The sequence below is a fragment of the Aphanomyces invadans genome, assembly GCF_000520115.1.
Source record: "Aphanomyces invadans strain NJM9701 unplaced genomic scaffold supercont1.3, whole genome shotgun sequence".
NCBI classification, from domain to species: Eukaryota; Oomycota; class Saprolegniomycetes; order Saprolegniales; family Verrucalvaceae; genus Aphanomyces; species Aphanomyces invadans.
The window spans coordinates 2,267,254-2,285,511 of record NW_008580148.1 but is presented as its reverse complement, the minus strand read 5'-3'; the positions used below and the strand labels follow the sequence as shown (position 1 = coordinate 2,285,511).

The 18,258-nt window shown below is 55.6% G+C and overlaps 7 protein-coding genes across 21 annotated transcripts; 3 read left to right on the top strand and 4 right to left on the bottom strand.

The window, feature by feature from the left end:
* Window positions 1-72: 72 nt before the first annotated feature.
* Window positions 73-1,297, bottom strand: H310_02340 (hypothetical protein; the record flags this gene model as incomplete). The annotated part of the gene is made up of 2 exons (XM_008865825.1): window positions 73-105; window positions 152-1,297. 2 exons carry the CDS (start codon window positions 1,295-1,297, stop codon window positions 73-75), a joined length of 1,179 nt encoding a protein of 392 aa, XP_008864047.1.
* Window positions 1,298-1,776: 479 nt separating this feature from the next.
* On the top strand, window positions 1,777-3,443 carry H310_02339. 2 transcript variants are annotated; one of them, XM_008865823.1, is made up of 4 exons: window positions 1,777-2,503; window positions 2,562-2,644; window positions 2,780-2,852; window positions 2,960-3,443. In XM_008865823.1, the coding sequence occupies exons 1-4, from the start codon at window positions 2,105-2,107 to the stop codon at window positions 3,278-3,280; spliced, it is 876 nt and encodes a 291-aa protein (XP_008864045.1). In that variant the 5' UTR covers window positions 1,777-2,104; the 3' UTR covers window positions 3,281-3,443. The 2 variants fall into 2 exon arrangements, with proteins under 2 accessions (XP_008864045.1, XP_008864046.1); XM_008865824.1 differs by having other exon boundaries at window positions 2,780-3,443.
* A 740-nt stretch (window positions 3,444-4,183) lies between these two features.
* H310_02338 lies at window positions 4,184-6,580 on the bottom strand. Of its 2 annotated transcripts, XM_008865821.1 has the most exons (4): window positions 5,807-6,580; window positions 5,641-5,752; window positions 4,992-5,564; window positions 4,184-4,938 (listed from the first exon to the last, which is right to left on the bottom strand). In XM_008865821.1, the coding sequence occupies exons 1-4, from the start codon at window positions 6,519-6,521 to the stop codon at window positions 4,365-4,367; spliced, it is 1,974 nt and encodes a 657-aa protein (XP_008864043.1). In that variant the 5' UTR covers window positions 6,522-6,580; the 3' UTR covers window positions 4,184-4,364. The 2 variants fall into 2 exon arrangements, with proteins under 2 accessions (XP_008864043.1, XP_008864044.1); XM_008865822.1 differs by having other exon boundaries at window positions 4,184-5,564.
* A 721-nt stretch (window positions 6,581-7,301) lies between these two features.
* On the top strand, window positions 7,302-9,678 carry H310_02337 (hypothetical protein). 13 transcript variants are annotated; one of them, XM_008865809.1, is made up of 10 exons: window positions 7,302-7,804; window positions 7,855-7,986; window positions 8,040-8,087; window positions 8,135-8,309; window positions 8,361-8,499; window positions 8,547-8,733; window positions 8,784-8,889; window positions 8,940-9,055; window positions 9,101-9,242; window positions 9,288-9,633. In XM_008865809.1, exons 1-10 carry the CDS (start codon window positions 7,346-7,348, stop codon window positions 9,368-9,370), a joined length of 1,587 nt encoding a protein of 528 aa, XP_008864031.1. In that variant the 5' UTR covers window positions 7,302-7,345; the 3' UTR covers window positions 9,371-9,633. The 13 variants fall into 13 exon arrangements, with proteins under 13 accessions (XP_008864031.1, XP_008864041.1, XP_008864033.1 ...); XM_008865819.1 differs by having other exon boundaries at window positions 9,101-9,678; XM_008865811.1 differs by having other exon boundaries at window positions 8,784-9,055.
* Window positions 9,679-10,043: 365 nt separating this feature from the next.
* Window positions 10,044-13,467, bottom strand: H310_02336 (hypothetical protein). Its single transcript, XM_008865807.1, has one exon. It carries the CDS (start codon window positions 13,434-13,436, stop codon window positions 10,206-10,208), a length of 3,231 nt encoding a protein of 1,076 aa, XP_008864029.1. The 5' UTR covers window positions 13,437-13,467; the 3' UTR covers window positions 10,044-10,205.
* Window positions 13,468-15,055: 1,588 nt separating this feature from the next.
* Window positions 15,056-17,542, top strand: H310_02335 (hypothetical protein). The gene is made up of 4 exons (XM_008865806.1): window positions 15,056-15,183; window positions 15,232-15,383; window positions 15,443-15,797; window positions 15,846-17,542. Exons 1-4 carry the CDS (start codon window positions 15,124-15,126, stop codon window positions 16,302-16,304), a joined length of 1,026 nt encoding a protein of 341 aa, XP_008864028.1. The 5' UTR covers window positions 15,056-15,123; the 3' UTR covers window positions 16,305-17,542.
* Window positions 16,341-17,553, bottom strand: H310_02334 (hypothetical protein). The gene has a single exon (XM_008865805.1). The coding sequence runs from the start codon at window positions 17,463-17,465 to the stop codon at window positions 16,623-16,625; it is 843 nt and encodes a 280-aa protein (XP_008864027.1). The 5' UTR covers window positions 17,466-17,553; the 3' UTR covers window positions 16,341-16,622.
* Between the last annotated feature and the right edge of the window lie 705 nt (window positions 17,554-18,258).

Below are 18,258 nucleotides of genomic sequence, written 5' to 3'. Positions count from 1 at the left end.
CAAACACCGCCAGTGCCTGGTCCAAGTCGGCCTTGATGTCGTCGATGTGCTCGATACCGACCGACACGCGAATCATGTCGGGCTTGACGCCCGTCGCCGATTGCTCTTCTTCCACAAGCTGCTGGTGCGTCGTGCTGGCCGGGTGGATCACGAGCGTCTTGGAGTCGCCAACGTTGGCCAAGTGGCTGGCCAGCTTGACGCTGTTGATGAACGACCGGCCCGCTTCCAGCCCGCCCTTGACGCCAAAGGTCAACACGGCGCCGTACTTTTTCCGGTACATGTACTTTTTGGCGTTTTCGTGCGACGGGTGCGACGGAAGGCCGGGGTACGACACCCATGCGACGTTCGGGTGCGTCTCCAACCACTGCGCCAACGTCAACGCATTGTCCGCGGCGCGGTCGACGCGCAAGCTGAGCGTCTCGAGGCCCTGGATGAGCAAGAACGAGTTGAATGGACTCAAGCTCGACCCAAAGTCACGCAGGTTCTCCACACGCAGACGGATCGCAAACGTCGCGTTCGCCCCCAAGACGCCCCCCGGACCAAACACCTTCCAAAAGTTCAGGCCGTGGTACCCCGGGCTCGGCTCCGACATCATGGGAAACTTGCCGTTGCCCCAGTTGAACGTCCCGGCATCCGTCACAACTCCGCCGATGGTCGTGCCGTGGCCTCCGATCCACTTGGTCGCGCTCTGCACGACAATGTCGGCGCCATGCTTGATCGGGTTGACGAGGTACCCGCACGCGCCAAACGTGTCGTCCACGATGAACGGGATCTCGTGCTCTTTGGCGATGGCCGAGATCGCGTCAAAGTCGGGCACTTCCAGCTCGGGGTTCCCGATTGTCTCGACGTAAATTGCCTTGGTCTTGTCGTCGATCAGCGACCGGATCGAGGCAGGGTCGGCGTGGTTGGCGAACTTGACTTGGATGCCGAGGCGGGGAAACGCGACCTTGAACTGGTTGTACGTGCCGCCGTACAGGGACGACGTCGCCACGATGTTGTCGCCGGCTTGCGCGATCGTGAAGATGGTCAGGGCCTGTGCGGCCTGGCCAGAGCTCACGGCGACGGACGCCACGCCGCCAGATAGCGCCGTCACGCGCTTCTCAAACACGTCGTTTGTCGGGTTCATGATCCGCGAGTAGATGTTGCCAAACTCTTGGAGACCAAAGAGCTTGCCGGCGTGGTCTGCGTTGTCAAAGAGGAACGACGTGGACGCCACGATGGGGACGGCGCGGGCGCGGGACCCAGGCTCGCCGCCTTCGTGGCCGGCGTGGACTTGGAGCGTCGTGTAGTCAGTCATGGTGATGATAGTGATGGTGCGGCGGAGAGGATTCAAAATGATCAATGACTAGATAAGCGCGAGCGACGTCGTCTTCGCGCCCAAGACTCACGAGGCGGCCGCGCAACCGACGAAGTTGAAGTTGTTTGCAGCGACCATGGCGATCGCGTGATTCGAATGAAGCATCGCTTTGGATTGGCTTAGGATGGTGGCCAATGGGACGGCGAGTGCTGTCGCTGTGGTGGTTCTGATTGGCTGAATGGCGAAACCACGGTATTCAACGTGCCATCGTGCTGGCATCACGAGCATCAAGAACGGTGAAGAAGGCTGCGCGGCAGCGACGCTCCCACTATCGCCGCCCTGCTCTAGATTCAGTCCATGGCGACTTCTCTCGGACGTTGGACTGGCTCAGAGGATGGCGGGGGGCTCGCCATCCACCTGGTGGGCCTTCCTCCCACAAGCTGCATGCACTTCGATAAGGATGACACTTTCAAATTCAAACACCTCATGGAACGATTGTCATGCGTCCCAGGCATCGGGTGGAGGAGCAGCGCCCCCTCGCTATGTTGACGGCGCCCTTGTGAAGAACGTGCACACCACCGAGCGCGTGCATCGAGCGATCGGGGGAGTGGACGTTCTCCATGAGCTCACGTTGCAGCTTACGACAGCAACACTAGATGCACGGGCTGCGCCTACGCTCGGGGCCGCATCAGGTGAGGTCGGAAGCACAGGGGGCCGTGGGTTTGCCGGGAAAAGCACATGCTGTGAACATCCCGACCCTCATGTCGGCGACTACTCCTTGATGCGGTACGATCGTCGTGGAAACCAATGACATTGACACAGTTCATGGACGACACGTGTTACGCCAGTCTACACAAAGTAGGACGCGGCGGGTTGGACCGCTTGTTGCTGCGCCCGCTTGAGTTGCTGGCGCAATATGTGCGAGAGTTCGGGACCAGTCGGTCGCAGCTCGGGCTGGAGCGAGATGCACCGGAGGGCGAGGTCGTACACCCAGTCGGGGCACCCATGGGTGAAGTGGGGTTGGATGCTGCCTTGCCGGACCAGCGCCATGATCTGAAAGTCGTTCAGGGGCTGGTTCTTCTCATTTCGGTAGTCGGCGTACGGGATGTCGTGGGTGTCAAGCTCACTGATGAGCACGCCGAACGAGTAGATGTCGGCCGCGACGGTGTATCGTTCGCCCGCGATGAGCTCGGGGGCAGTCCACCGGTACGTGCCGACGCCCTGGGTCATCGTGTCATTGGTGATTTCTTTGGAAATGCCAAAGTCCGACAACTTGGCGTTCAACTGTTCCGTCAAGAGAACGTTGCGGGACTTGAGGTCGCGGTGGATGATGTCGACCGAATGCAAGTAGGACAGACCCTCGATCACGTCCCGCATGATGCCGATCTTGTCGGACCACGGGAACAGCGGCGGCGCCATCGCGTGGATGGTCGCCGTGGCCGCGACGGGCTCCTGCTTTGTCGACTCTAAGTACTTTCGCAGGTCGCCTCTGTCCATAAACTCCATCACGAGCTCAATTTCGCGCGGCCGCATCCAGCTGACCCCGATGAACTTGGTAATGTACGGGCTGTCGAGCTTGGTGAAGAGCTTGATTTCGTCGATAAACTTTTGCACGTCTTTGGCAGTCTTGCCCGCATTTGAATTCTTTTTGATGGCGACCAGCATGCCGCGGTAGTCGCCGACCCAAACTTCGCCGTGGGCGCCCTTGGCCAGCAGCTCGTGCGACGTCAGATCGTTCTCGTCCATGCGCCACAAGTCCAGATCCCCCATGTCGAGCTGGAACCCGACAACTTCATCGATTTCGTCCGCACGGTTGGGTTGGAACAGACCGGACCGTCGCCCCATGCGGTTGTAGGAGCTCCCGAATGGAGTGCGACTCGACAGGGTGTGCGCGCCACCGCCGCCACTCCGTCGGCTCGGGAAACGGTCCACATCGGACTTGCGATCGCCAAACACAAGCTCCACCGCGAGTCGACTGCGTAACTTGGACGCTTGGTGCCGGTAAATGAAGAAGACCACAAGGCACCCGAGGACGAAAGAGCCGCCCCCAACGCCAACGACCACTGGGATGTTGGACGAATCTACCCTCCATGATCAGGAACTTGCTAAACATGCACAGAGTTGTGCAAAGAAGGTTCAACCTTGGGGAGCTGACGTGGGTGTTGGCGATTGTGAACTGGCGCCCTTCTCGGTCGCCATGGCGTCGCTGCAGAAGCCTGCGAACGTGAGTGCAGCGAGCGATCCATTCAAAGCAGCGCGAAGTTGGTCGCACGTCAACGTGTTGTTGATGGACGGAGGATACTTGGGCAGAGAGGCGACACAGTCGGCTTCAGTGTTGCCGATGTCGCAGTCGTCGCGGTAGTGGTCTGTCGTGCGGCAGACAGAGACATTGCCTGGCAACACCAACGAAGCAACCCAAACCGTCCTGTTGGCGCGTGTGAAGCTGGTGCAGGTAAAACTACTTTGCGGGAAGAGCGGCGGTGCCTGCGAGAAGACCGCGCACGCGACGGCTGCGAGAGAGAGCAGTCGCGTCATGGAAGGTGGAATGGCGCCTTTCGCATCCCGACAAAACCTGGCGGGGTTGCAATTTACGACGCACTTACTCGAATTTGATTGGTTGTTGTTGTTGAACGTAGTGATTTGATTGGTCGACAAGAGGCACGCACTGTGTCACCATTTTGCCATATCGATGAATAGTAATACTACTACTTCTTCTTACCAACATGATGTTAAATATCTAGTAGTTGAAGCCTACTGTTTTCAATGTATTCAGGCGACGATGAAAGAGCGCAGGCCGGCATCCACACGGAATGGTGCGGAATGGTGCCGCTGGGTCGGGCATGGGAGCGCCAGAGACGTAAGACATACACCGCTGTTCACAGCGTCCGCGAGAGCTCACTATGTTGCTCACGATCTCACGTGTCCCGCCCATACACAACGACAGGAGGACTGTACGTAACATGGGTTGTGTGCTGCACGAAGTTGCGGCCGTACCCATGCGTTCCTTCGTGTCGGCGACACAGGTCGTCGATCGTATATGCCATGACATCTTCTCGTGGGTTAAATATTACGGCTTCTTGACAGGCGAAAAGCACGGGAATGGCTTGAGGTTGGGGAGGGTGTTCAATTTGCCCATGGCTTCCATGAAGAGTTTGTTGGGAGTGAGCCAGTCGTCGAGGAGGAGACCCTCGGACGTGAACGCTTTTTTGCCGGCGTGCGGAAAGTCGTAGCCCGACTCGGGATTGAGCGACCACATGTACCCTCCCGAGTACCCGTCCAGTTGCATTTCTTGGATCGTAAAGTCGACCGTGCGGCGAATGGTAAACTGTTCGTGCTCGTCCTTGGTGTAGAGCCCGCCAAATTCGCCGATAACGATCGCATGTTTGCGCTGTTCGCGAAGGTACCCAAACATGTGCTCCATCGTGATGTGGATGTTGGACTTCAGCGCTTCGTCGGACAGTTCCTTGTACGACGAATACCCGTTGCCACTGGCGCTTCCGACGACCGCATCGTAAAAGTATGGCTGCGGCGCGACGGCGGTCGAGTAGTAGTGTGGGGCCCACACGAGCTTGTTCTCGGCTTTGAGCGTCACAGGGACGGTGTCGGCATCTTGCAGGCGCCCGCCCCACCAGTCAAAGTACCTAGGCAGCCACCATCTCGTCACATGTGGGGCTCGCAGAGCTATGCAACGTACGTGAGCTTGCCGACGGTGTGCGACGTTGACGCGCTGCCTTCGACGAACGCAAGCCAGTTCTTGCAACCGGCATGCATGCGATCCCCGATCAACTTGGCGCCGGCGACCCAGTCACACTTGGCACTCGCTTTGTCGAGCGGTCCCCACCCGCAGTCGTTTGGTTCGTTTTTCAAATCGATCCCAATCACGTTCCAGTACTCGTCTGTGCACAGTTCGTTGGCGAGGACGTCGATCGCCTTGAGAAAGTCTTCCTCGGCAAACTCTTTGTTGAACCACGACCCTGACGCGCCTTTGGTCGTCAGCGTGTGCATCGACAGCATCACAGTGATATCCCGAAACGCCAGCGCCTTTAGAATCGACTTGAGTAGCTCCATGTACCCCTTGACGTTGACGGCGCGGTTCGCGTCGAGGTTGATCAGGCGCTTGTTCGGCGCCGTGTTCTTGAGAATGGACTCGGCCGCCAACGGCAGTCGAATGCTGTTAAACTTGTTGCGGTGCAGAAACGCCGCAACCTCGTACACCGTCGTGCCGTTCTGATCGTTTTCCCACAATCCAAACGGGATCGCGTGGGCGCTACAGGGAGCATGGGGGACGTTGTGATCGGCATCCCAGGCGCTGTGCTGACCCGCTCAATATGCACTATACTTACGTTTCCATGCCGAACCAGTTGGTGCCCTTGATGCCGACGACGACTTCGGTCCCGTTCGCTGCAACAGCGTACACCCGCCCGTTCTTGCTCTGGTAGTCGGGCAGTTGGCACTCTACCGCGGGCCACATCAAGAGCACGTTTCACGGGGACAGGAATGCAGACGTACTGCGGCCAGTAGAGTCGTACGTCATGGGGTTACCGACCCTTCCGTCCGCGTCCACCAACTCGCTGTCATCGATGAGCCCGTCTTGGATCGCACGGCGCCGTTGCTCCCGCACCATCGTATCGTGGCGGCGCTGCATCGACTCTTGGTGGGATTGCTTCGCCCCGAGCGCGATGGCAACGACAGCCGTTGAAATAAGCACGCACATGAGCAGGACCCCTGGCCAACGTCGAAGCTGGCCTTTGTAGTCGCGGGTGGTCTCCGGCCGCTCGAGGGACGCAACGTTGATGAGCTTCATTTTTTCCTTCGAGGGGTACATCGAGTCGACGTCGTCGGTCGATGCCGACCCGACCTCTTGCATACTGTACCGCTTGTGGTGGGCGTAGGTGCTTTGACGGCCGCCGAACTTCGACGGCGACGACGGCATCGGGTTGAACACGTTACTCGGTCGAGCCATGAGGACTGACCCACGCTGTGCTTCTCGAGGCAACGACGCTCGGCGAAACGAGTCGATGTGTGTGAGACTTCCAGAACGGTCCGGCCGGGACAAGCTGTCCTCGCGAACTCCGTCTACACCAGTGAGGGTGTGGTGCATCCCGAGGTCGCCGATGGTGTTGCGGACGCTGTCAGCGGACATGGAAGGTCGATTCGCCACTTGCAACGTCGCTCCAGAGCGGAAGATCGTCACTTCTTCGTCCTGAGGAGCGCCTTGCTGCATGATGCGTGGGCAAGAAGTCGTGAGATAAACTACGCGGTGACCCAGCAGACTCACGGCGTGTGGCAGGATGGTACTGACAGCATAAAACGTGACAAACTCGTCGACTTCCGGTCAAGTGACCGGTATGCCATCACTTCAAAACGTTGAGCGAATCAGGTGGCGCTTTGGACACATTTCATGTGTCACGCAAGTGGCAGCTGGTCGTTCGTGGCTGAAAACGATCGAGAGAGCCGGGGATGGCGAGACGCGGAACGCGCTCAGGCGCGACAACACAACGCAGGCGACGAAATTCCCTCAAGGCGCGAATGGGCACAGGACGTCACATTGTAGTACTTGTCTGCCTTTGCGGGAACGCGTCGCCTGATCGAGTGGCGTGAGAGGCACGCCATACAATCAATATGAAATTCATATTCGCCAATCAGCGATCGCCATGTTCGAATTAGCCAATCAAGTGCGATTTGTGAGGCGATACGCGTGGGAGGTGGTACGGGTGTAACAATAGGAAGGACATGCTGATTGTGCAGTGGCTCGCATGAGCCTGTTCCTCTTGAGAAGCCGACGAGAGGGACCGCTGTGCTGTCATAACAAAGTAAACCAAAGGATCTCTCGTTTCAATTGACGATGCTTGCCGTCACTGAGTCAAGACCGTAACACCCCGCCGTATGGATTATTCGGAAACGTTTCGATGGAATCTTATATTTTTATCTTGGGATTTGTATGTTGAGTGTGGAAAAACGTCGACCCGTTCAATTATGTACCAAAATCGGAACTTTTGATTGGCGAGGTGGTGGAGTGACCTAATTGCGTAAGTTGTGAGTTTCATCATGCAGGTCGAGGTGCCGGACGACGCGGTGCCGCAAGTGGAGCAGAGCCCGATGGCCGCGTCGGCGTACTCCCAATTAGACGAAGAGTCGCTGGCTAACGACCGCGAAGAGCAGCTGCATGAATCGATCCAGTACCCATGGTACTGGCGATGTTTCCACTTTACCGATAGCACTGCAATCGTTCTCGACACAGACGGGCCGAAGCCGCGTCGGCCGCGCTCCCAGATGAACGTCCTTGACCATCCCGTCGTGGTCAGCTTGATCCTTCAATTCCCGTGGATCGGCCTTTCGCTCCTGTATTTCTCCGTGTTCGAACTAATGACGTCGTACTTGACGTCCATCGGTGTGCATTACTTTGTCCCGCGATACATGCCCGCGTTCCTCACATTCGCGCTTGCTCCACTTGTTGGCGCCGCTTCCGATCGGTGCTCGTCGAAAACAGGCCGCCGCAACCGCTTTGTACGTCTAACCATGTTTCCTCGAGACCAGCATCCGACTGTTGCGAGTAGTTGCTGTTGGCTACGCTCAAGTTGGTAGTGTCCGTCATGTTGCTGGGAGGATCGCTGTCGATCTTTGGCAGCCACTTGTTTTTGCTCACTGTCAACATTGCCGTCATCGTGTGGGGCACCGTGTCGATGGAGGTAGGTCTTCCTGCGTGCGTCGACTCGACCTTCCTTGACCTGTCGGTGGCCAGGTCGCAGTGCGGGCGCGAATTTTTGACGAGATTCCCAAGGAGTACCAGGTATACTCAACTCTTACGAAGCACAACTTCAGATTTGGCCCGTACAGGTTCACGCGCATGCATGTGGGTCCATCTGGCACAGCGTGGGGGTCGCCCTGGGGATGGTTCTCGTCGGCGGCGGGGCCAAAGTCGTGTACGGCGACCAGATCACGGAAGAAGTGATGCTGCTCACATGCGGGGTCGCGGTTGCCGCTATCCTTGTCACGGTCGGCGTGTCGTTGTGTACGTGATTCAGTTGGAACGATCGTCGCCTGACATAACGTGCGCCACCAGATCTGAAACCCGAGAAAATGTTGTACCAAGAGCGCAAGCACTCGGTGTCGTTGGAGCGATTCGTCACTGAAATTTGGGACGTCATTGTCGGCGCCCCCATGGAGATCAAGCTCATGTGTCTGCTGCAGCTCATTGTGTGGTATACCGTGTGCATCATCTCGTCCCAATGGCTCATGGGGGCGGTAGGATGGCATGGTTCTCGTTGGACAATCAAAAGTACAAGTGGTGGGCGGAACGCGTGTTTCGGGGGTGTCCACAGCTTCAAGGCAATGCCACAACACCCGACGGCGCTGTCATCGCAGGCTGCGATGCTACCGGCGTCAAGCTTTACATGGAAGGTCTGGACATGGCGCGCCATGCTGTGCAAGGCTTGGTGGGTTCCCTGCACGAGGTCCTGGACATTGCTTTTCACATTTCACGCAGTCGGCCGTCGCGTTCGTTTCGACTCTCACGTACTTTTGGTGGATTCCGAAAAATCCGACGGGGGCGCATCTCAAGCAAGTCAACTTGATGTTCATGACAACGGGCGGTGCGATCCATCGTGGCGCTCTTCCATTCACTTGACGGACCTGTGGACAGTGTTCATGCTGCTGTTGGCCGTCATCGTCGGGTCTTGGTCCCACCTGATCTCGTTTGTGGCGTTCGTGAGCCTCGGAGGCTTCTTCACCACCGTGTACATTTTGCCCTTTGCCATGGTACAACGTCGTGCCGATCGACAGAGTTATCACGGAGCATCCTAGACGGGCGTGATTGCCAAGGACTTTATGGACGCCACGGACCGCTTCAACAACAACGGGTTGTACGTCGGCCTTCTCATGCAGTTTTCATGCTGCGCGAAATTCGCCGTCGAAAACTACAACACAACTGCGATTTCGTCGCTTGGTACGACGTCGTTTGAGCCATCCCGCGTGTTTTCATGCCTCGCAGGGTCGGACGACGTGTTGGCGCTGCCGCTCCTGCTCTTTGTGGCGTCGACAGTATTTACGTTCTTTTACAAGTACGATGTGTAGTCGCGTGGATAGGAACGACACCGATCTTTGTTGAGATGTCGTCGTCCCGCGGCGGAGCGCTAGGCAACGTGCGCTTTGATCTCTTCCACCGTCGGCACAGGCGTCTGCCCCATGGGGCAGGCGACCGGGCACGGCGGGGACCCATTTCGTTGGAAGAGCATCGTGTTGTGATGGCCGCCAGGTGGAGTGCGGCATGTAACTCTCTTGCTGCTGTTTCTTCATGTGAAAAGTCGCTGAAAAATCGAGGTTGGCTTGATGTTGTTGCTGTGCGTCGTTTTGAGTCCACAAAGACGGGGGAGGATGGTCGAACGCGATGGAAAGGTGGAAAATCGTTATATAAACTAGGAAGAGGACCTACAGGCTGTCGTTCATGTACGAGATATCGTCCCATGGGTGGCGGTACAACGGTTGCTTCAAGCGCTTTTGGTCCAAGAAGTGGCCGATGAACCCGATGGAACGACCGAGGACAAAGAGCCCGTTCACAGTCGACGACAGCTCCCAAGGAACTTGACGGATAATTATCCGGTGTGATTGTGTGTGGGAGTTTGCATCGCGGCTAACAAACTGCAAAAAGTGCAGGATGACATGGTAGAGGCAGTGGGACCTTTGAAACCTCTATAATGTGATAATGAGTTTCATTGGACCAAATACTAAAATGTACAAGATATGATAACTTGAGGGTAAATTTGGATCAAAAGTTTACTTTATAGCTACATATTCGACAGGATATGTTCTTTTGAGGTATTTGAATGCCAGAGTTCAATGTCAACTTTTTGTTATGAATATTTTGGTGTATTCTAGACCAAAATCGGCCATTTTTTCAGCAAATGCCAGCTTAAGCTCCCCCGATGCTGTCGTCGACTGTCAAGCACCCGTCGGCGATTTGTTCGTCGGCTTCTTCTTGCGTGAACGCACCGCAGTTGCGCAACAAGTCGACAAAGCACACGGCAATGCACCCATCGACGTTCAGAATCAAGGTCGACCGCTTCTTGGTCGTGATCTTTTCGACTTCCAACGCGTAGTTGAGGATGCTGTTGCCGGGAAAGTGCTTCAACGCAAACTCCTTGATAATCGTGACACGCTTGTCAGGGTTCGTCGTGCTCTTGATGCGATGGCCGATACCCATGATGAGCTGGTTGGTCGCCTTCATCTTGTTGACGAAGTCCAACGGCGACAGACCCGAGTCGTGGGCCTTGGTGAACATGTCAGCGGCTTGATCCAACGCACCACCGAAGCGGGGCCCAATCGTCATCAAACCCGACACGAGCGACGAGATGAGGTCCTTGCCGGCACGGGCGGTCACAATTGCGTTGTGAGCACCAGACACGGCGGGACCGTGATCGGCCGTCACCATGAGTACAAACTCAATGAACTTGGTCGCGTACGCAGGCAGCTTTCTCTTGAACCAGAGCAAGCCGAGCACACCACCGACACCCAAATTTTGTTCAAACACTTCCGAGATGGGCATACCAGCGTACGTCAATTCTTCACCGCGATCGTCCGTGATGGACGAGATAAAGTTGGCGGGCTTACGGATCAACCCCAAGTTCTTGGCCCAGGAGTAATCCATGGGGACGGCCGGCACAGGCACTTCCGGGCGCGGGACCAACACACCAGACGCCACGAGCTTTTCGTACGTTTCGCGGATGGCAAGGCCAAACTGGTCAAAGTTCTTGGGGACGATGGCGCCAGCGTGGGCCAACGCAGCATTCTTGGCTTCAGCGGTTTCCGATTCGCCGGTGGCGCACGCGCCAGCGTGGCCGAATTGAACTTCGAACGGAAAGATCTTGGCGCACGTACCAATGCACCACGCGACGACGGGCTTCGTGATCACACCGCTTTGGATCGCACGGCAAACTTCAAATTCGTCCGTGCCACCGACTTCACCAAGCAACACCATCATCTTCACTTGAGGGTTTTGCTGGTAGCGCAACAAGTGTTGGATAAAGGTCGAGCCAGGGTACTTGTCACCACCAATGGCCACACCTTCAAACACACCGTCCGACGTTTGGCTGATGATGTTGTTGAGTTCGTTCGACATCCCGCCCGACTTGGACACATACGCGACGGAACCAGGACGGTACAGCTTGGACTGGACAATGTTGTCGAGCATACCACCCGTGTTACCGATGCGAAGACAGCCGGGCTTGATGCCACCGACGGTAGCAGGCCCAATCAAGCCAACGTTCAATTCCTTGGCGCGCTTGATGATCAAGCGAGTTTGCGACTCAGGCACGCCTTCGGCGATGATCGCGTGGGTCTTGATTGTGTCGCTGCACGCCAACCCTTCCATGGTGGACGAGAATACGGATCGGAACGACGAAAAGTTGACCAAAACACTGACGTCGGGGAACTTCTTGGCGGCTTCCTCGAGAGATTGGAACACAGGGATCAAGCGTTCGGTCGTGCCCCAGTAGAACTTCAAGTAGTGGTTCTGGCTGAAGGGGAAAATCATCGCAGCAACAGACGGAGTCTCACGCTTGCACAAGTAGTCGAAATCCAACATGCCTTGCACAGCGCGTTGTTGCATGCCGTAAACGATGCATCGGGTGTTGGATTCCATGCGAACAATGCCTTCGTCTTGGATTACCTTGACACCCGTGGTCGACGACACAGTGGCACGGGAGTCTTCGGTGGAGGTGGCGGCTTGTTCGTTAGCGACGGATTGCTTGGCCGCCGAACGAGGAGAACCATTTGGCGAAGGTTGTACCGGGGTCTTCGCCGAAGGAGGGGTCGAAACGGAGCTGGCACCGAGGGTTTCAGGCGCTTGCACGAGGCCCAAAGCCATGGGCACAATAGCCGTAATGTGGGTTTCCGGACCGAACACATGGATGGGCACACCAGTGGACACACCGACTTCACGCACAAGGCGCAAACCTTCCTGGTAGTTGGGACCACCACGGCGAACCCAAATCGTCACGTTACGTTCCTTCAATTTGTCTTGGAAGTCAGTGATGGCACTGATGATACCCTTAAAGGTCAAAGCGACATCGGTAAAGTTGGCAATACCGCCGCCAATAATCAAGACTTTGCCGCGCGGGTCGTGTTCGCGTGTCAGCAAGTCAAGGATCGTTCGGGCGTATTGGTAGGTGTGGGCTTCGGACGGAGCACCAGAATATTCACCGTAGTTGGCCAACTCATGACCAAATCCCAAATCGGAGATGGTATCGGCATATACAACCGACGCTCCACCACCAGCAACCATGGTCCAGATGCGACCGCGATGGTTCAAGATGGTGAGCTTGAGGGAAGCACCGGTCTTGCTGTCCAATTCCGCGACGTAGGCTTCTTCAGGGAACTTTGCACGACCGAAAGGAGCAGGGAATTCGATTTCACCCCACTTGCTGCCGCACAAAAAGTTGGCTGTTTCGTCCAACTTGGCAGCCATATCCAACGGAATGATCTTGTCGCCGACCACAACAATGGGGTTGATTTCCATGTAGACAAAGTTCAAGTCGCGGTACAAAGCCAAGAGCGAAGCAATGAACGACGCGATGATGGTTTGACGCTCCTTCGACACGTTCTTCAACAAAGCAGCAGTAATGTCTGCTTCGGTGGCAGTGGTTTCCAAGTTGACTTGGAAGCGAAGGGCCTTCGCATCCACATCACCGACATCGACACCACCTTCATGGTGGAAGAGAATTTGTTCACCCTCGCGGTTGGATTGGATGCACAAGTAGTATTCATCTGTGGAGGCATGGGGCACAAATGGTTCAACAATGAAATGGTCCAGGATGCCACTGACGACTTCGACTTGAATTTCTCGGCTCATGCGTTCTGTGATCCAGTGCTTGACATCTTCCCATGTCGCGTTAAGAAGGAGCAAGTTGGCCTTGCCGCGGCGCTTGATCAGTTGATCTGGCTTGACGACGAGCTTGGTTTGGAGCAACCACGGGTTTTCACGCGCAATCGAGTCAAACGTGACGGTAGGGAAGTTGGCGTCAAAGATTTCAGGAGTAATTTGAACAAAACGGCTTTCAAGCGTGTGCTTGCCGCTCGAGTAGTCGCTCAGCCACTTGCCAAGCAAGCGCTTACCATCGTATTCGCGGATTGCCTTGGCCGACATGAGGAGGTCCGACCACTTGCGCACACCGAGGCAAATTGAAAAGTGAGGCGATCTTTGGGTGATGCGCGCGGTGTTGCCTCCGTCGACCAATCAGAACCGACCCTACCCCTTTCCCCGTGGAAGTCCTGCTTTGAGGAAGCATTTCCTTGATTTTAGCCAATTATATCGCGCCGTTGCAATGCCCCCCCCGATGACATCATTCACAACCAACCCGTCAATCGACAACTCGAGTGGGAAGAGCTCTACTTGTACGGCGATTCAGGCGAAGTGAAGGGCAGTCGACGATACGACAGAATTATTGTCATCGATAACTGTGGGAAAGACGAGGCATTGACGTATATATATCGAGAACGACGCGGCCAAAGTCGCTCCGCCGCCGCCTTGGTAACAACGAGTGTGACAGACCGATGGCAATTGCACCCACACCAAATCCGCTGGCCAATCAGAGATGCCGTTGAATCTCCATAGAGGGATTTCCGTGGAATTCGCGTAATTCAACCAAGTCGCTCGGGTTCGCGGAACTTTAGTGACATTTCAGATGGCCCGATTGCATGACGACGGGAGTGCTCGACTCGAGAAGGCAATTCTCGTCGAAGTTCCCACATCCATCCCTCGCAGCATGACGGCAAGTGGCGAGGGAAAGGCGTCGTGATTGCACCAGACGTGGTTGCGCAATATGCGTCGATGAAGACAGAGGCGAGTTGGGGCATTAAGCTCAAAGCCTTTCATTTTGAACGTGTGTGTGTGTACCTGTGTTTCTGTCTGTTCCCCTACAGCGTCCGGCGATCGTAGGTGTCCATGTCAAGCAGGGCATCGTGTGGTGGCTGGTTGCGGTGTCCCCCCGCGTAGCATGTGGTTGGTGAGTCAGTTGAGCCTACGGTTGAAGACCATCCCCAGGCTGACGAGGCAGTCGCCCCCACTCACACGTCGTTTGCCCCCTGATTACGCAGACCAACAACCCACCACCACCGTATACGCAATGGCGCTGACGTCATCGGCCCGAGCCAATCCAACGTGCGTATTTGGTTCGTGATAAAAAGGGGTGGCAATATGCGGCCTCGGATTGGCTGCGAACAGGTGCAAACGTGCCAATCAAACGACAATCGTTTTTCTGGCACCTGCCAGCGTGCTCGCGATCAGCGCCGAGATCGTGCTTGCACCTCAAGAACCGTGCCACCACCCACGCCAGGGTTTGCACGCGGTGTGCCTCCTCCACCATACGACGTCAAGCAAGACGCGTCTAATTTGTGACGATGACCGCTACATGACGACGAGATAGCCGTCGGCTCGCGGCGAGTCATTGGTACTGACTGGTCATGCAATTCGTTCTTCCAAGCACCATACGCAGCCGCGGGAAATGCTCCAAAACGTGTAGTATACGTCCGACGCTGACGTGACTCGATGCGTCGTGGTGCTGGTCCTTCGCAAGGGTCGAACGATGGGAGATGCTGTTGTAGAGCTCGAGTGCGTTGGAATTGTCTGCTGATTCTACCAGACAGCATCGTCCAAGTACAAGAACCTGTGGGTTGACACGACATAGCGCACTGGACAGCCATGGCTGTTAATTTGAGATCTGACCTGGGTCTATAAATACACCCCAAACGTGCTCGATCGACTCGCTTGTTGGGTGGCTAGCTTGTGGCTGCAGTGGACCCCGACAGCAGTACCCCCTTCCGTTCATGTGCTCATGGACCGCGCTCGGTCCCGCGCCAATCCGTCGACGCTGTTCCAGCATCGAGATGTGCTGGTACGCGTGACCGACCGTCAGCTTAGTGGTGCCTTGACACTGCCGTAGATTGGGTTCCGCAGCACGTACGTCCCCAAGCCCGAAGGAGACGCTGGCCCACAATCGTATGCTGTTCGGTGTTCGTTCCATCCACCGTCCACACCGCCTTCCATTGAAGTGCGGCGGTCCTTACAAAAACGGTACGGTCGCGACTTTTGCAGGTACAAGTCAAACCACACCGTACACCGTCCTCAAACCAACACATCAAATCTCTCCACAGAGCGCAACGGAAGCCTGCGCGACTGCCCCGATCTCCACCCCATCCGGTTGCATCGCCTCCAAGACCCGCAGCAGCGACAGGTCTCACAACGCCCGGCCCTCCATCACGACGCCACGTTCGATCGCATTCCCTGACCATGCTAACGTTGGGAAAACACCCACCACAACCAAATGACACAACCACACGCCACGACCATCCAACCCCCGGCAAACACATGCGATCGCGCTCGTTCAGCATTTCCGAGTTGACCGTGTCTCACTTGCTGGACCCGCCGCCGCCGTCGCCGCCCAAGACATCCGCGAATCCTCGCATCAACTTGAAATGGAGAACGTTTGGCGAACATCTCTGGCACGAGGTACGGCATACACGGCCGCCACTGCTGTTGTTGTAACTGGAAACGTAGAAATCCAAGATGCTCCTGAATGCGCTGATTTTGACCCCGCCACGCCATTTGTACATTGAGCGAAAAAACGAAGTGCAGAATCCCCTGTTTCATGACGACGGACCGTGCCACTCGGGGGTTCCAACGCGATGCTCGATCGACGACGGCACCAACTTGGATTCGTTCATCGCTGGCTACTTTCGCAACATGTCGACGGCCAAGCCCGAACGACGAGAGTCCCGTCGCCGGTCGTCCACGATCAAGCGGACATCCGTGCGGGAAACCACCGAGGCGAAATGGTCAAGGTGGCGACGCTATCCTGAAAACAAACGACCCGAGTGGACCTCCTTGGCATCGCCCATCCATTCGATGCCAACGTCCATGCGCAGAAGCGGAGGCGTGCCGTACACCGACTTCTTGGCCCACGGAAACAGCTACCGCCAACGTGCTGGGCTCAAGGCGCTTGTGCGACAGAGCTAGCGGCGGTATCATACGACGACGGACGAAAGCGTGCCATCCCCTCATCCACTATATTTACTCAACCACATCGACCCAATCTTGACACTTAACATGACAAATCTACTCGACAACCGTCCCCACTAAGGCCGCCCCGCGGTGACACACACAGGGTTGTGTCCGATGAACTCTCTGGCACATCCCGATGAAGGATATGATTTGTTGAAGACTTCTCGAAGAAGAGATGGGATGCTGTCGACATTGACCATGAGATTTCATGAGAGAGAAGTGGCATGTGGCTATAGCCCAAAGTACGGACAAAATCTTTGAGGCATAGGAAGGTTATGGCACGTGGCTGAGGCGTAGAATGGCCTTGCGGATGCGAGCACGATGTGCAAATTTGTTGACGCCGATTTCTGTGAGCGCGCGATCAACGTCTTCTTCGTCGAGTAGCGCCAGATCTTTGATCGAATGGAAGCCCTGGGTCTCAAAGTTTGTCGCGTAGCTCAGGTACTCCATGCTCTTGTTGCCGTCGATTTCTGCGAGCCACTTGCGCAACCGGCCGCCTTCTAAAGACGACGCGGTCGTTGCCTCGGTCTGGTTGTTCGATCCGTCCAGATTCAGGAGCTCATCCACTGACATCTTTCGGATATCAGATGCCTTCAACACCGTTGTGCATTCTGGGATATCGTCGACGGGGTTGTTCGCGCTGTCCTCGTCGTCAATGCCGTCCTGATTGTTTGGTGCAAGGTCCTTTGTCTTCTTCTTTCCCCCTTGCTTGTGTCGCTTTAAATCATCGTCGACTTCCATGCGACGATGCTTCTCATACTCTGCCTTTTGGATACGTCGACGCAGCTCTAACGTTGCATTTTCAACTTCGGCGTCGCGGATATTTACGCGGGAATCGTCGTGGTACAAATTGCTCAACAGCGAGCGCTTCTGATCTTGGTCGAATTGCATTCGCCGAGCGCGACTGAAGCAGTTCCCAAATGCGCCAACAATGCATGCGGGCGTCGCTGCAACTGCCCCTGGAACAGCATTGATTCCGCTCCAAACTGCCTCACGGGATGGAATGGAGTTGATCAATTTGTCTTGGATCACTTCGCGGCTCGGGAGTCGACTCCACACCGTCTCCTCTTTCGGTATGCCAGAGGCAGGGATACTCGTCCACATCGTTTCGTCCATGAGGCTTGTTGTGTTGGATGGCGAATGCACGACTGTCAATACTGGACGCGATGCCCGTTGGCGCGAGGACTTGCAAAATGGAATCTGAATGAGATCTTCCACGAAAGAAAAAACGGCCGAGGTCCATCTAGTCAAAATAGCGCATGGGATATTTTTTGACGGTCGAATTGCTTAGTGGTAAAGTGAACTTTACAGAGGTCGACAGCACCGAGGGGACAAAAGATCGAAACTTTTGACCTATTTTACCATTTTCCCAGAAATTTCGTGGGGAACTGGACTCACTATACGCGAATAAAGTCTATTGGATGGAACCCGTAAAAACCAATATCCTCCAAGAAAGTTGCTGAAATGTGCACGAAACTGTCATATTTAACCAGCAATAACTAAAAACCTCTTAAACTTAATCCAATTAATTTTCGAGAGGTTATATTATTTGATTGGGCTGTGTGACGTGACACCTTCGAAATTAATACCTTTCTGTAGCCATTCGTCATTTGTGTACACGCTTGACATGCCTGCAACCAACTCCATCTCCGACGACGACTACGACGAGATAACCAGCTACATTCGCCAGCAGCGTCCAAGAAGTTTAACAAAAGAAGAACGTCTTGATATTCTCCGACTTCACGCTGAATACCGCCGTAGTGGTGCAACTAAAGTCTCAGCTACTATCGCTCTGCTTCTTGGACGGAGTCAAAAGGTGGTGAAAGATGTCTGGTCTGATTATCTACGCACCAAAGTCGTACACGCTGTACCTCCTCCAACAAACAATCACCGCCGAGGCACACGCATA